The sequence below is a fragment of the Notolabrus celidotus genome, chromosome 8, assembly GCF_009762535.1.
Source record: "Notolabrus celidotus isolate fNotCel1 chromosome 8, fNotCel1.pri, whole genome shotgun sequence".
NCBI lineage: Eukaryota > Metazoa > Chordata > Actinopteri > Labriformes > Labridae > Notolabrus > Notolabrus celidotus.
In genome coordinates, this window is record NC_048279.1 from 20,691,930 (window position 1) to 20,710,193 (window position 18,264).

At 41.6% G+C, this 18,264-nt stretch overlaps 1 protein-coding gene across 1 annotated transcript; it reads right to left on the bottom strand.

Annotated features, from left to right (window-relative positions):
* LOC117817620 (protocadherin Fat 3-like) lies at nucleotides 1–16,379 on the bottom strand. Its single transcript, XM_034690374.1, has 4 exons — nucleotides 13,824–16,379; nucleotides 8,877–11,322; nucleotides 4,291–6,718; nucleotides 1–2,441 (listed from the first exon to the last, which is right to left on the bottom strand). Exons 1-4 carry the CDS (start codon nucleotides 16,249–16,251, stop codon nucleotides 9–11), a joined length of 9,735 nt encoding a protein of 3,244 aa, XP_034546265.1. The 5' UTR covers nucleotides 16,252–16,379; the 3' UTR covers nucleotides 1–8.
* Nucleotides 16,380–18,264: the final 1,885 nt, after the last annotated feature.

Consider the following 18,264-nt stretch of genomic DNA (forward strand, 5'->3'; position numbering starts at 1 on the left):
ATAATAAACTATTTGGAACGAGTTCCTACCTCAGGAGAGTCATCGCAGTCTCCAAACACTTCAGCAAAGTCTGATGGACTTTTCCTCAGAGTCTGGTCAGCAGGCAGTGTGTTGTCATTGTAAGATGACACAAACTTAAAGTCACTGGTTCGAGAACCTGTTGTCAGGTAGGCGTCATAATTGTAAGCGCTGCGTAAAGTTCCTGTGCCGTCAACATCTGCGTAATTAGGAGGGAGATAAGCACTGGGGATGGCCACTGCTCCATCAAACAACAGTCTGGGCTTTCTCCTGCGACAAAACCTCACACCCAGGATGATGATGATGAAGGTCAGGAAAAACGTAGACACACACACCAGCGCAATGATCAGATAAGAGGTCAGTTTGGAGTTCTTCTCATCATAAGAAATGTCCTTCAGTTCTGGCACCTCAGCCAAGTTATCAGAAATCAGTAAATACACGGAAAAGGTGGCAGACAGAGAGGGCTGTCCGTTATCTTTCACTGACACAATGAGGTTCTGTTTCATGCTGTCAGATTCAGAAATGTCCCGCTGGGTCCTGATCTCTCCGCTGTGGGCACCAATAGTGAAAAGTCCCGGATCAGTGGATTTCACTATTTGGTACGACAGCCAGGCGTTCTGTCCGGAGTCCGCGTCCACCGCTATCACTTTGGACACCAGAGAGCCTCCGTGTGCAGCTTTGGGGACCAGCTCGGTCATGAACAAGTTGCCCTCCGGCCCGGGGTACAGGATCTGAGGAGAGTTGTCATTCACATCCGATATGAACACACTCACGGTCACGTTGCTGCTGAGTGGAGGAGAGCCGTTGTCTCTGGCCATCACGTGCACTTTGAAGCTCCTGAACTGTTCATAGTCAAACGACCTGACAGCGTGGATCACCCCCGTGTCTCCGTTCACCGACACGTACGAGGACACCGGGGCACCGTTCACCTCACCGCCTAACAGAGAATAAATCACTGTACCGTTCTGTCTCCAATCGGGGTCTCGCGCACTAACGGAACATAACGTGGAGCCAGGTTTGTTATTCTCACTCACATATGCGCTGTACGACTGCTCCTCAAACACAGGTGGGTTGTCGTTGATGTCTGCTACAGATAACTGAACACTTTTAGAGGAGGACAGAGGTGGAGAGCCTTCGTCAGTGGCAGTGATTGTAATGTTGTAATCAGACACTAGTTCACGGTCCAGGTGTCCTGTGCTCACCAGAGAATAATAGTTTTTAATAGAAGGAACCAACTTAAAAGGGACATTTTGCTGAATGGAGCAGCGGACCTGTCTGTTTCTCTCAGAGTCTCTGTCCTGCACGTTGATGATGCCCACCTCTGTACCAGGTGACACGTTCTCAGGTATGGGATTAGTCAGTGATTTCAGATATATCACTGGGGCGTTGTCGTTTATGTCAGTCACATCTATTATGACTTTGGCATATGAGGTCAATCCCAAGCCATCTTTTGCTGTCACACGCAGTTCAAACGAGGATGCAGTTTCAAAATCAACTGCTGTTGTCAATTTAATTTCACCTGTTTTACGATCTATGGTAAATATTGACTTCATATCTTCTGAAATGTGACCAAAACCATAAGTAACATCTCCATTTAATCCCTCATCTGCATCAGTGGCACTCACTGTCAGAATAACAGTACCCAGTGGAGAGTTTTCAGGCACACTGGCTTTATAAACGGCCTGACTAAACACTGGTACATTATCATTAGCATCCAGCACAGTGACGTGAATAACTACAGTACCAGACCTTTGAGGAGAGCCTCCATCCAGAGCTGTAAGAAGTAGATTCATTTCTTTTAGTTTTTCACGGTCAAGCTCTTGATTAAGAACAAGTTCCACAGAATTTGTTCCAACGCCCAGAATAAAATGATCATTCTTCTGGAGGCTGTACGTCTGAACTGCATATTTGCCTACATCTGCATCATGAGCTTCTTCTATTGGAAAACGAGCACCTTTAACGGTGTTTTCACTTATATCTATTTGTATCAATTCATTATTAAACTGAGGAGAGTTATCATTTATATCCTGGACATGCAGACTAATTCGATGCAGTTCTAACGGATTCTCTAACATGAGTTCCTGTTTCAAAACGCAGGATGCTTTGTCTCCACAAAGGCCCTCTCTGTCGATCCTCTCGGCAAGAATCAGATCCCCGTTACGGAGGTTGATGTCACAGTAACGTTTGTCGCTCTCTTCAGTGTCAATGCGGGCCTTCCGAGCGGACAGGCTGCTCGTTTCAAGACCCAAATCCTTTGCGAGGTTCCCAATCACAGATCCGCGTTTCATCTCCTCCGGAAAAGAAAAGCTAATATCTCCATTGGTGACATGCAAAGACACGAGCAGCAAACCGACAGCGCAGCTTTGTAATGCAAGTCCCAAGAAAGCCATCACGAATTCAATCCGAAACACAAATTGTTTTATCTAAAATGCCCACGTCACGAAGCCAAAAAAGACTTACTCCAATACAATACGATAAAATACAGATTATGTGTCTCTCTGGACGACCAACTGCAGAACACTGAGTCTCGTTAGGCGTCGGTAATAGTGGGTGGATGTTGACACACATCTACCACAGCTGGTGCACAGCGACACCGTGAGTCTCTTTGGGAAATTACATACTTTAACTTGCAGCAGGCCCATAACAAACTATAAATATGGAAAAAGATTTGCAAAGCATAAAGTTATTTAATTGGGGAAAATATTCTATGGAAAGGTGTTGAGACGTGTTAGGGGATCAAACATGAAAGATCTCCTCTAAAATATCACCACGACTTTGAAATTGGATCTGTTCCTAAAAAATGCTTCATTCTTTGAAAATTCACATTGGTGTTTTATTGTATACAGCTTTCTTAAACGAAAATATCCTTATGATTTACTGACAAATGCAAAAATCGTTGTACCTAGTTAAATAAATGACCAAGTAACTGTATAAATGATGCAAAGACTTATTCCAACCTAATAAGAACGTCTTACTGCCATTTCATTCAAACATTGATACTAGAAATAAATAGTTGACTGCAGAAACAGATCAGATTATTTGAGCCAGAACTCAACTCATTTTTTTCTGAAAAACATTCAAATGTTGCACACCAGGCTCCTATACATATATATCATTTTAAAAGTTTAAAAAACAGCCAATATTTTCTATGAAATCCAAAAGATAATGCAGACAGGTGTGGATAAGGTCAAGCAGGAGCATAAAGGTATGGGATGTGGGTGGTCTTTTATGGGGGATAATTATGACAGTCAGGCAAGAAATGTATCAATGGGCATCTAAGATTGGTTATATTTGAACTGAGGATCATTCAAATCTAACTGCATGTACTTTTAGAAACAGTGCATGTATTGTAGGGAAAGATGATGCCGGACCTCAAAAACACCTGACCATTATCTTTTCCAAATGTGACTTATTATACATTAGATAAACAATGAGTATTTGAATGTGTTTTTTGCTCATCAGAATACTAGTTCTGATCTGAGTTTTTTATTTTATTCAGGATTATAATCTTTACATTGAAAACTTGTTATCTGGGTATTCACATCGCTGTTTACAAGATCATTACTGTAAATATGATCATCTGTAATAAGAAGTATATTCTTCTCTCAGAAAGAAAGCCATCGTGCAAAGTACAAAAAGGACAATGTTAAGAAACCTGAATAAAGGGTTTACATGCCACAAAAATCTTGGAACTGAATGCTCCAAGTTGATTCAATGTTTAATCAAAACCTGCACAAGGGCTTCTACATATATCTAATTAGTAGATTTACATGCACATGAAATCATGAGGACAGTCAAAAGCCCCATCACAACAAGGATACTAGTGCACATGTATGAACTCTCTGAACAATCCTTCTCAGAACAACAAGATACATGACCAAGAGGTACATATTTAAAGATTATGTCTTTAGGAAAAATTACAAAAATGAAGGGAAATCGTTAACAACTGAGGATTTGACATGTTAAGGGGCATATTTCAATTGACTTTCATGTCTGAAAGAAGGGGAGGAATAAATACCACATCAAGGTTAAGTAACTGAAACATGAGTCAAGAGAGTAGGAGAAAAATGAAATCAAGGCGATAGCATAACACTTCATGAAATGTATGTCTATTCCATTTTCATATGATGTTCTTTCAGCAAAATAAGATGACCTATGACGTACCAAAGTACAAGCAACTTTAAAGTAATAAAAAATTCTAAACAAGAAACACCGAAACAAAATCAATTTCACATTGCCAAACGATAACCTTAAATAGACGGGGGGCGTTTATAAGCTCGAACAAAAATACACGTTTGCCGCTCTTACCTCAGGAGAGTCATCACAGTCTCCAAACACTTCAGCAAAGTCTGATGGACTTTTCCTCAGAGTCTGGTCAGCAGGCAGTGTGTTGTCATTGTAAGATGACACAAACTTAAAGTCACTGGTTCGAGACCCTGTTGTCAGGTAGGCGTCATAATTGTAAGCGCTGCGTAAAGTTCCTGTGCCGTCAACATCCGCGTAATTAGGCGGGAGATAAGCGCTGGGAATGGACACTGCTCCGTCAAACAACAGTCTGGGCTTTCTCCTGCGACAAAACCTCACACCCAGGATGATGATGATGAAGGTCAGGAAAAACGTAGACACACACACCAGCGTGATGATCAGATAAGAGGTCAGTTTGGAGTTCTTCTCATCATAAGAAATGTCCTTCAGTTCTGGCACCTCAGCCAAGTTATCAGAAATCAGTAAATACATGGAACAGGTGGCAGACAGAGAGGGCTGTCCGTTATCTTTCACTGACACAATAAGGTTCTGTTTCATGCTGTCAGATTCAGAAATGTCACGCTGGGTCCTGATCTCTCCGCTGTGGACACCGATAGTGAAAAGGCCCGGATCAGTGGATTTCACTATGTGATACGACAGCCAGGCGTTCTGTCCGGAGTCCGCGTCCACCGCTATCACTTTGGACACCAGAGAGCCTCCGTGTGCAGCTTTGGGGACCAGCTCGGTCATGAACGAGTTGCCCTCTGGCCCGGGGTACAGGATCTGAGGAGAGTTGTCATTCACATCCGATATGAACACACTCACGGTCACGTTGCTGCTGAGCGGAGGAGAGCCGTTGTCTCTGGCCATCACGTGCACTTTGAAGCTCCTGAACTGTTCATAATCAAACGACCTCACAGCGTGGATCACCCCCGTGTCTCCGTTCACGGACACATATGAGGACACCGGGGCACCGTTCACCTCACCGCCTAACAGAGAATAAATTACTGTACCGTTCTGTCTCCAGTCGGGGTCTCGAGCACTAACGGAACATAACGTGGAGCCAGGTTTGTTATTCTCACTCACATATGCGCTGTACGACTGTTCCTCAAACACAGGTGGGTTGTCGTTGATGTCTGCTACAGATAACTGAACACTTTTAGAGGAGGACAGAGGTGGAGAGCCCTCGTCAGTGGCAGTGATTGTGATGTTGTAATCAGACACTAGTTCACGGTCCAGCTGTCCTGTGCTCACCAGAGAATAATAGTTTTTAATAGAAGGAACCAACTTAAAAGGGACATTTTGCTGAATGGAGCAGCGGACCTGTCTGTTACTCTCAGAGTCTCTGTCCTGCACGTTAATGATGCCCACCTCTGTACCAGGTGACACGTTCTCAGGTATGGGATTGGTCAGTGATTTCAGATATATCACTGGGGCGTTGTCGTTTATGTCAGTCACATCTATTATGACTTTGGCATATGAGGTCAATCCCAAGCCATCTTTTGCTGTCACACGCAGTTCAAACGAGGATGCAGTTTCAAAATCAACTGCTGTTGTCAATTTAATTTCACCTGTTTTACGATCTATGGTAAATATTGACTTCATATCTTCTGAAATGTGTCCAAATTCGTATGTAACATCTCCATTTAATCCCTCATCTGCATCAGTGGCACTCACTGTCAGAATAACAGTACCCAGTGGAGAGTTTTCAGGCACACTGGCTTTATAAACGGCCTGACTAAACACTGGTACATTATCATTAGCATCCAGTACAGTGACGTGAATAACTACAGTACCAGACCTTTGAGGAGAGCCTCCATCCAGAGCTGTAAGAAGTAGATTCATTTCTTTTAGTTTTTCACGGTCAAGCTCTTGATTAAGAACAAGTTCCACAGAATTTGTTCCAACGCCCAGAATAAAATTATCATTCTTCTGGATGCTGTACGTCTGAACTGCATATTTGCCTACATCTGCATCATGAGCTTCTTCTATTGGAAAACGAGCTCCCTTATCAGCCGACTCTCTTATATCTATTTGGATCAATTCTTTATTAAACTGAGGAGAGTTATCGTTTATATCCTGGACATGCAGACTAATTCGATGCAGTTCTAACGGATTCTCTAACATGAGTTCCTGTTTCAAAACGCAGGATGCTTTGTCTCCACAAAGGCCCTCTCTGTCGATCCTCTCGGCAAGAATCAGATCCCCGTTACGGAGGTTGATGTCACAGTAACGTTTGTCGCTCTCTTCGGTGTCAATGCGGGCCTTTCGAGCGGATAATCTGCTCGTTTCAAGACCCAAATCCTTGGCGAGGTTCCCAATCACAGATCCGCGTTTCATCTCCTCCGGAAAAGAAAAGCTAATATCTCCATTGGTGGCATGCAAAGACACGAGCAACAAACCGACGGCACAGCTTTGTAATGCAAGTCCCAAGAAAGCCATCACGACAAGGAAACAAAACAGTAAAACAATCCAAGTCAGAGTTCAGGATTAGAGCCAAAGAATGAACGACCCAAACCGGCCTGAAAAAGAACACTAAAAACCAAGCCAGTGTCTCAGTCGATGGTCAACAACAGCGCCTCAGTACCATTATACGCTGGCAACACTGGGGTGGATGTCGACACACCACGTACTATAGATGGTGCACAGCGACATCGTGAGTCTCCTCTTGAGACTGCATACTGCAACGGCATGAAGTCTGAACGAACTGCACACATATGATCAACATTATAACAACAGCAGAGAGAGTATTGTCCTTTCAGGGAAAATTCATGTAACGAAAAGGACTGTCACATGTTTGGAGGATCAAGCACAAAAAGCTCCTTTAAAACCAACAGTATAATATCACCAGGTCATCTAGTTTCAAGCACTACCTTTTACTTAGGAAAGGAACATATTTCATCTTCTCTTAAAACTAAACTTAACAGTGAACTTTAATTTTTTGCCAAAAACCCTCATGATCAATGTTACTTCGAAAATAAAAAAAAGGACATCCATACTAACTGCTTGGAATGATTCATCACATTATGTCTGTAAAATTAGATCAAGCAACAACCTGGGAGAAATCCTCCCAAATGAAGATGAAGTAGCAGGAATAAGAAACTAATCATTCAAAAGGTCTTAGGGATGTTTTCAGCGTCATGAAATACTCTCTCACAAACATATCATTCCACTGTAATGATTAACAACAATACACAAAAACTTGAGCATGTCAAACGAGCACTGATTTAGTTGCTGTACTCACAACCGCTAAAAATGTGCACAATTTTTATACAAAAATGAAAACTCAGGCCTTACTACAAAATCCAACCTAAATGACAAAAATGTGTACTGAACTCACAAACCAGGAAATCAAATTGGCATTTAAGTAAACGTCAAAAGGGGCGAGTTTATCTTTGACAGTAATCACAACATCTAATCTCATATTTACTGAGCAATCATCACAGATGTGTTAATAATATAGACCACAGGAATCCGAGATAAATACTTAAACTACTATAAGGGGGATGGCAGAGAATGACAGGCAAAAGCCCTGATCCCTGATACCAGTGACCATATTTGGATTGACAAAGTATCAAACACTTAAAACTGACTTAGACAGGAGTAAGATAACTATGACTACTGAACCCTGGACATAAGCAGCAGTTATAGCGTTATCAAATGCTAATAGTAAGTAAACTAGACTGTGATTACATTGAGTATAACAGTAAAAATGGTGCTTCTTTAAGAATGTGAGAGAAAATAACAATGCATTGCAGCAGGATTCTTCAAAAAAATCGATTAAAATTAGTTCCTTGAAGTGACCACATACAAATAAAGAAATTAAGAACCAAATTAAGGTAATTAAAGAAACCGTCAGTGCATTGTGCTACAAGTTAAACTTATACCTGAACTGCCACAGAGACAAGTTTGATTTAACTTCACAATTGAAAGACCAAGAGAAAAACTGCAGCATACATGTTAAAACTAACATGTTTCATTTTGTAATCTTGATATGCTTGTGTCCCCTTAAGTGTTACATTAGAGAGCAAATTACAAAATATGAAACACCTATACACAGGTTATTCATACTCTTGATTATAGATAATACAAATTCTACTTTATCCCTGAGAACCCAAACGCCTCAGCACCAAGGACAGAGACATACAAACTTAGAGATGACTATTCAAGACCCAAAGAAACACTCAGTGCAGAGCAAAACGATAAGCACAAAGACAAACTGGGAAATTTGTCTTGAATACTTCCGTGAAACGGATGAAAAATCTATACCACAAAAGCCTTCAACAATAGACGTGACGATATAAAGAGCGGTAAGGAAATAAGAATGAAGATGGTTGGAAAATAAGTTCAGATATACCTCATGCTTCGACAGACATACCCAAATGTAAGTGATGTATGTGGACACATTGTAAATCAAAACAAAATGCAACAATTCTCGTAGGTGTCTTCCCAAACTCTGCAATAGATATACGCTAATAAAGACAATTCAATAATCAAATTCTGCCCAAAGTTCAGGGGTATTTTAGATTTCATTGGCAAATCAAGAAAGACAACAAGCTCTTCCAATCTCTTGAATATTATAAAGTATATTGCCTGTGATGTATCGTTTATACCTTTCCATGACACAACAAAAAGAGACCTTAATGTATTTGGCACATGTTCCTACCTCAGGAGAGTCATCGCAGTCTCCAAACACTTCAGCAAAGTCTGATGGACTTTTCCTCAGAGTCTGGTCAGCAGGCAGTGTGTTGTCATTGTAAGATGACACAAACTTAAAGTCGCTGGTTCGAGACCCTGTTGTCAGGTAGGCGTCATAATTGTAGGCACTGCGTAAAGTTCCTGTGCCGTCAACATCTGCGTAATTAGGAGGGAGATAAGCACTGGGGATGGCCACTGCTCCGTCAAACAACAGCCTGGGCTTTCTTCTGCGACAAAACCTCACACCCAGGATGATGATGATGAAGGTCAGGAAAAACGTAGACACACACACCAGCGCTATGATCAGATAAGAGGTCAGTTTGGAGTTCTTCTCATCATAAGAAATGTCCTTCAGTTCTGGCACCTCAGCCAAGTTATCAGAAATCAGTAAATACATGGAACAGGTGGCAGACAGAGAGGGCTGTCCGTTATCTTTCACTGACACAATGAGGTTCTGTTTCATGCTGTCAGATTCAGAAATGTCCCGCTGGGTCCTGATCTCTCCGCTGTGGACACCAATAGTGAAAAGGCCCGGATCAGTGGATTTCACTATTTGATACGACAGCCAGGCGTTCTGTCCGGAGTCGGCGTCCACCGCTATCACTTTGGACACCAGAGAGCCTCCGTGTGCAGCTTTGGGGACCAGCTCGGTCATGAACGAGTTGCCTTCCGGCCCGGGGTACAGGATCTGAGGAGAGTTGTCATTCACATCCGATATGAACACACTCACGGTCACGTTGCTGCTGAGCGGAGGAGAGCCGTTGTCTCTGGCCATCACGTGCACTTTGAAGCTCCTGAACTGTTCATAATCAAACGACCTCACAGCGTGGATCACCCCCGTGTCTCCGTTCACTGACACATACGAGGACACCGGGGCACCGTTCACCTCACCGCCTAACAGAGAATAAATCACTGTACCGTTCTGTCTCCAGTCGGGGTCTCGAGCACTAACGGAACATAGCGTGGAGCCAGGTTTGTTATTCTCACTCACATATGCGCTGTACGACTGTTCCTCAAACACAGGTGGGTTGTCGTTGATGTCTGCTACAGATAACTGAACACTTTTAGAGGAGGACAGAGGTGGAGAGCCCTCGTCAGTGGCAGTGATTGTGATGTTGTAATTAGACACTAGTTCACGGTCCAGCTGTCCTGTGCTCACCAGAGAATAATAGTTTTTAATAGAAGGAACCAACTTAAAAGGGACATTTTGCTGAATGGAGCAGCGGACCTGTCTGTTACTCTCAGAGTCTCTGTCCTGCACGTTAATGATGCCCACCTCTGTACCAGGTGACACGTTCTCAGGTATGGGATTGGACAGTGATTTTAGGTATACCACTGGGGCGTTGTCGTTGATGTCTAAAACATCAATTATTAGAGTGGCATATGATGCCAATCCAAGTCCATCTTTGGCGCTGATCTGCATTTCATATGATGACTCTTTTTCATAATCAATAGATCCAATAACTCTGATCTCTCCGGTTTTAGAGTCCAGAGAAAAAACTTGGGTTTCATCTGAAACATGATCAAATACATAAGTTATTTCTCCATTCAAACCGTCGTCTGCATCAGTTGCACTCACTGTGATCACCAATGTGTCTAGAGGAGAGTTTTCAGGCAGACTGGCCTTATAGACGGTCTGACTGAACACTGGTACATTATCATTAGCATCCAGCACAGTGACGTGTATGACTACAGTGCCTGATCTTCGAGGAGAGCCTCCATCAAATGCAGTAAGCAATAACAGGAGCTCTTGTTTGTCCTCTCTGTCCAATTTTTTGTCCAACACTAATTCACCATATTTCCGTCCACCTCCTTTCGTGTTTACATTTAATTTAAAATGATCATTCTGCTGAAGAGAATAGCCCTGCACAGCATTTTCTCCGATGTCTCCATCGTGTGCCTCGTCAAGGGGAAAACGTGTCCTCCTCTCCGTCGATTCACGGATTTCAAATTTAATTGATTCTTCTCTAAATTGAGGTGAATTGTCGTTGATATCTTGAACGCGGATATTAATACGGTGTACCTCTAAAGGATACTCCAGGACGAGTTCATGTTTCAGGACACATGATGCTCTTTTAGCACAAAGACCTTCCCTGTCGATCCTTTCCTGCACGATCAGTTCTCCGGTGTTGAGATTCACACCGCAGTACGTCACACTGTTATCCTCGGTATCAATGCGGGCCTTGCGAGCAGACAGTCTTCCCGATTCAAGTCCCAGATCTTTCGCGATATTTCCAATCACAGATCCACGTTTCATCTCCTCCGGGATGGAGTAGCTCACGTCTCCAAAGACGGGGTGGAGGGCGAGGAAAATAACAGCTAGGCCGTAATGCAGAGTGAATCTGCTGTATTCCATCGTTACTGCCAGAAAAAATCATCCACATACAAAGCTGAACCAGGGGTCAAAGTATAACAAGAACGATCCTTTCCAGCAAGCAAAAGGAAAAAGAACCCTAAACATCCGTACATGAAACGGTTTCTGTCAACTGTAGTACAAAAGCAGAGCCAGGCTTTACTATCGTTGAGGCAGAAGGGAGGAGAATGACCGTGCCCTCTCGTTTGCTAGTACACACTGACACCATGAGTATTTGTCAGGTATAACAGGGACATGGAGGGTTGCGTTTCTGTGTATATTTCTAGCATTTTATTTATCAGCAAACAACACGGAATTTTCATACCGTGTCTGTGGAAGCACCAACATGTGACTGCTTTGAATTCAGATTTCAGGCTATCTAAAAGGGATATTCTCAGACTGAATGCGCAGCATCAAGATACACATGTATTTTGGTGACAATCAGGATTCTGTCAACTTGTGGAGAGAAATCAAATCTCTAACAAACGGCTTAGTACGCTTTGATGTAACGCGAAAAGACAAAAAATACTGTATTTTTCTACAACTTCAACCTTAGGAACAGATATTTTATTTAATATTTGCTTTTCAGACATGATGCAGTATGTTTGCTACTGTTCAATGATACTCTTTAAACAAATATACTCACTTCATGTGATGGACAGGAGCATCATTAATTTAACTAATTAAAATGAAAAACTAACTATAAAATTACAATAGAGCACCAACAAACCGATCTGGAAATATGAAACCAAGAACAACTGAGCTGTTTTAAGAACATTTGTCAGCCAACACATTTTCTGAGGCCACTTTATTTATAAAGGATGGAGGTGCAAAAAGAAGAGGAATTTAATATACAAAGTGAATATGAATATTTATAGTTCAGCACCAAGATCTACAAATATTTTGTGAGAGCGATTGAGCAAAGTGACTTATAACTGTAGCATGAGAGACAGATGAAAACTGCCTCTAAAATACATAACATCATAGAATAGATTTCAGCACCATGGACAGCGACACTTGCTGGTCACTAAGAGAAAGCATATCCCAAGTAAGGGAAACCATGGTGTTCATGTTGTTCTGAACAAGCCGACCTGTCTTCCATACTAATGTAATGTAGTAGATAACACTATCAAGAGTGGTCATAACTGTTGGTGTCTCTATGTTTCTTGGAGATGGAATAAAGGGGATAAGAAGTTGAGCTGTGATGAAAAAGTTACTCCATGTCTTGTAAACCCATACAAAAAACAATCAATGGATTAGAGGCCAGTAGCTATAATCAATGTTCCTTCAAACTTAGGGAAAGGATCATTTAACAATACACTTAAAGGAAAAGGAAAACCTTAGTATATAACATGTTTAAATACACAAGACCTCATATGTTTGAGGGGGGGAAGGCAAGTTTAAACATCAACACAATACAACTTGAAGGAGCTTTAAAGCTTAATTTGATTCAACCAAATAACTTATAGTACTTATTGAAAACTCAGGACCACTATTGTCTTACAGCATAGCTGTGTTACTTGATCGAGAAAGGATAGATCACTGCTGCAAAATAAGTGCAATGATGTTAAGGAAAATTTCCTTCCTCATGAATGTCATCACAGTCCCTAACTACTGCAAGAATGAAGACCGCCAATATCATTTAGCCATTATCATTTCTGCAAATAAAGAAGCTAATCTAAGACTTAATAAACCTTTTTAAGTACTCTAAACCAAACAACAACAAAGACTGAGGTATTTGTGTTCTATGATAATGTATCAAAGGCAAAAGACAATTTTAGCACCAAGGATAGAATCAAAAGAGCACATTCAGCTCAACACAAGAAAACAAATGAAAAAGTCAATCAATGCAGAAGAAGCAGATAAATACAAAGACAAGCCTCGAGATAAACATTCACACTCACTAAAACAATTGAAAGCTTGAGGCTACTACTACTGTTAGGTCCGGATAACTGGAGATATAACAATAAAGGAGCAATGAAGAAGAAAGAAAAATGATATTAAATATCTCATCATGTTTCACTTGGAATTTAGGAAAAGTTCTCATGTGAGACACTTGCTGTAACAAAGCTAAATACTTCATGTCTGGTAACTCCTTAAAAAGGCAACAGACATGAGTATATTTTGTACACAAAGTACCTAAGGTTTCAAATGAAGCAAAGAAGAATTTGAAGCAAGGACAAATGCTTTTCTAAACTATACAATAAGAAAGTTGTGACCAGATTTGTTTGAAATGCAGAACCCATAAAAGAACCTGAAACTTCAAGGCACACTAACATCACATTTATTATGTCCAAATACATTCCACTAATACAAATTATGGGAAACTAAAACTGGATAAGATTTTTAATCTTGAAGTCCATGCAGGGAAAATTAAGCTTCCCTTGAAGGCAAAATAAGACACAGCAAGTTCTCCCAATTCCTTGACCAGAGTTAACTTTACTTTGCATTTGAATTTTTCTCTACCTGTCCAGGAACAGGACACGACAAGCTAAACTGTGATTGGTACATGTTCCTACCTCAGGAGAGTCGTCACAGTCTCCAAACACTTCAGCAAAGTCTGATGGACTTTTCCTCAGCGTCTGGTCAGCAGGAAGTGTGTTGTCATTGTAAGATGACACAAACTTAAAGTCACTGGTTCGAGACCCTGTTGTCAGGTAGGCGTCATAATTGTAAGCGCTGCGTAAAGTTCCTGTGCCGTCAACATCTGCGTAATTAGGAGGGAGATAAGCACTGGGGATGGCCACTGCTCCGTCAAACAACAGTCTGGGCTTTCTCCTGCGACAAAACCTCACACCCAGGATGATGATGATGAAGGTCAGGAAAAACGTAGACACACACACCAGCGCGATGATCAGATAAGAGGTCAGTTTGGAGTTCTTCTCATCATAAGAAATGTCCTTCAGTTCTGGCACCTCAGCCAAGTTATCAGAAATCAGTAAATACATGGAACAGGTGGCAGACAGAGAGGGCTGTCCGTTATCTTTCACTGACACAATAAGGTTCTGTTTCATGCTGTCAGATTCAGAAATGTCACGCTGGGTCCTGATCTCTCCGCTGTGGACACCAATAGTGAAAAGGCCAGGATCAGTGGATTTCACTATTTGATACGACAGCCAGGCGTTCTGTCCGGAGTCCGCGTCCACCGCTATCACTTTGGACACCAGAGAGCCTCCGTGTGCAGCTTTGGGGACCAGCTCGGTCATGAACAAGTTGCCCTCCGGCCCGGGGTACAGGATCTGAGGAGAGTTGTCATTCACATCCGATATGAACACACTCACGGTCACGTTGCTGCTGAGCGGAGGAGACCCGTTGTCTCTGGCCATCACGTGCACTTTGAAGCTCCTGAACTGTTCATAATCAAACGACCTCACAGCGTGGATCACCCCCGTGTCTCCGTTCACTGACACATACGAGGACACCGGGGCACCGTTCACCTCACCGCCTAACAGGGAATAAATCACTGTACCGTTCTGTCTCCAATCGGGGTCTCGAGCACTGACGGAACATAAAGTGGAGCCAGGTTTGTTATTCTCACTCACATATGCGCTGTACGACTGTTCCTCAAACACAGGTGGGTTGTCGTTGATGTCTGCTACAGATAACTGAACACTTTTAGAGGAGGACAGAGGTGGAGAGCCCTCGTCAGTGGCAGTGATTGTAATGTTATAATCAGACACTAGTTCACGGTCCAGCTGTCCTGTGCTCACCAGAGAATAATAGTTTTTAATAGAAGGAACCAACTTAAAAGGGACATTTTGCTGAATGGAGCAGCGGACCTGTCTGTTACTCTCAGAGTCTCTATCCTGCACGTTGATGATGCCCACCTCTGTACCAGGTGACACGTTCTCAGGTACGGGATTGGTCAGTGATTTCAGATTAATAACAGGGGCGTTATCGTTTATATCCGTAATCTCAACAATCAATGTTGCATATGAAACTAGTCCAAGACCATCTTTCGCGCTAATTTGCATTTCGTAGGACAGCTCCCTCTCATAATCAACTACTCCAGCAACTCTTACCTCTCCAGATTTAGGTTGTAAAGTGAAAACATTGTTGTTTTCATCTGAAACATGATCAAATTCATATGTTATTTCACCATTTGAACCTTCGTCAGCATCAGTTGCGCTCACTGTGATCACCAATGTGTCCTGAGGAGAGTTTTCAGGCAGACTGGCCTTATAGACGGTCTGACTGAACACTGGTACATTATCATTAGCATCCAGCACAGTGACGTGTATGACTACAGTGCCTGATCTTCGAGGAGAGCCTCCATCAAATGCAGTAAGCAATAACAGGAGCTCCTTTTTGTCCTCTCTGTCTAATTCTTTGTCCAACACTAACTCGCAGTACTTCCTCCCACCTGCTTTCGTGTCAATGTTTAATTTAAAATGATCATTCTGCTGAAGAGAGTAGCCCTGAACAGCATTTTCTCCAACATCTGCATCGTGTGCCTCCCCTAGAAGAAAACGCGCACCCTTGACTGCCGATTCTTGAATTTCAATCTTAAGAGACTCCTCTTTAAATTGAGGTGAATTGTCGTTGATATCTTGAACGCGGATATTAATACGGTGTACCTCTAAAGGATTTTCCAGGACGAGTTCCTGTTTCAGAACACATGATGCTCTTTTAGCACAAAGACCTTCTCTGTCGATCCTTTCCTGTACGATCAGTTCTCCGGTGTTGAGATTCACACCGCAGTAAGTAACACTGTTATCCTCGGTATCAATGCGGGCCTTGCGAGCAGACAGTCTTCCCGATTCAAGTCCCAGATCCTTCGCGATATTTCCAATCACAGATCCACGTTTCATCTCCTCCGGAATAGAGTAGCTCACGTCTCCAAGGACGGGGTGGAGGGCGAGGAAAATAACAGATAGGCCGTAACGCAGAGTGAATCTGCTGTATCCCATTGTTACTGCCAGAAAAATAATCCACATTCAAAGCTGAACCAATGGACAAAATATATCAACAATGATTCTGTCCGGCAATCATAAAGAAAACAAGAATCCTAAACATCCATCCATGAAGCGGTTTTGTCAACTGCAGTACAAAAGCAGAGCCAGTCTTTACTACCGTTGAGATAGAAGGGAGGAGAATGACCGTGCCCTCTCGTTTGCTAGTACACACTGACACCATGAGTATTTGTCGGGTATAACAGGGACATGGAGGGTTGCGTTTCTGTGTATATTTAAATACATTTTGCATGCTTTCTGTTTATCAGCAAACAACACGGAATTCTTCTTATCATGTCTGTGGAAGCACCATCATGTGACTGCTTTGAATTCAGATTTCAGGATATCAAAAAGGGATATTCTCTCACTGAATGTACTGTGACTGTGAGGATTCTGTCAACTTGTGGAGAGAAATCAAACCTCTATCAAAGGGCACAGTACGCTTTGATGTAATGTGAAAAGACAACAAACACTGTATTTTTCTACAACTTCAACAATAGGAACAAATAGCATATTTTAATAGTTGCTTTTCAGACATGATCCAGTTTGCTACTAAATGATAGTCTTTTACCAAATACACCCACCCCATGTAATGGACAGGAGCCACATTATTTAAATAAGTAAGGGAAAAAACTAACTATAAAATTACAATGGAGCACCAATAAACATTTCAAGAAATATGAAACCAAGAATAACTGACCTGTTTTATGAACATTTGTTAGCCGACTTTTTTCTGAGGCAACTTTATTCATAAAGGAGGGATGTGCAAAAAGTAGAGGTTGTTCATATAAAAAAGAAATCTGAATATTGAGAGTTCAGCACCAAGATCTACAAATATTTTGTGAGAGCTATTGAGCAAAGTGACTTATAACAGCAGCATGACAGACAGATGAAAACTGCCTCTAAAATACATAACATCATAGAATAGATTTCAGCACCATGGACAGCGACACTTGCTGGTCACTAAGAGGAGAAAGCATTTGCCCAGTGAGTGAAAAAATGGGGTTCATGTTGTTCTGAACAAGCCGACCTGTCTTCCATACTACTGCAATGTAGTAGGTAACACTATCAAGAGTAGTCATAACGGTTTGTGTCTCTATGTTTCTTGTAGATGGAAAAAAGGGGATAAGAAGTTGAGGTGTGATGAAAAAGTTACTCCATGTCTTGTAAACCCATACAAAAAACATTCAACGGATTAGACGCCAGTAGCTAGAATCAATGTTCCTTCAAACTTAGGGAAAAGTTCAACTAACCATAGACTTAAAGGAAAAGTAAAACCTTAGTATATAACATGTTTAAATACACAAGACAACATATGTTTGATTGGGGGAAGGCAAGTTTAAACACCAACACAATACAACTTGAAGGAGCTTTAAAGCTTAATTTGATCCAACCAAAGTACAAGTACAAGCCCCGAGATGAACATTCACACTCACTAAAACTATTGAAAGCATGAGCCTACTACAAGGTTTAGGTCCAGAAAACTGGAGATGTAATAATAAAGGAGCACCGAAGAAGAAAGAAAAATGATTTTAAATATCGCATCATGTTTCACTTGGAATTTAGGAAAAGTACTTGTGTGAGACACTTGCTGTAACAAAGCTAAATACTTCATGTCTGATAACTCCTTACAAAGGCAACAGGCATGAGTATATTTTGTGCACACAAAGTACCTAAGGTTTCAAATGAAGCAAAGAAGAATTTGAAGCAAGGACAAATGCTTTTCTAAACTATACAATAAGAAGGTTGTGACCAGATTTGTTTGAAATGCAGAACCCATAAAGAACCTGAAACTTCAAGGCACACCAACATCACATTTTTTAATGTCTAAATGCAATCCACTAATACAGATTATGGAAAACTAAAACTGAATAAGATTTTTAAGCTTGAAGTACATGCAGGGGAAATTAAGCTTCCCTTTTGAAGGCAAAATAAGACACAGCAAGTTTTCCAAATTCCTTGACCAGAGTTAAATCTAGTTTGCATTTGATTTTTTAT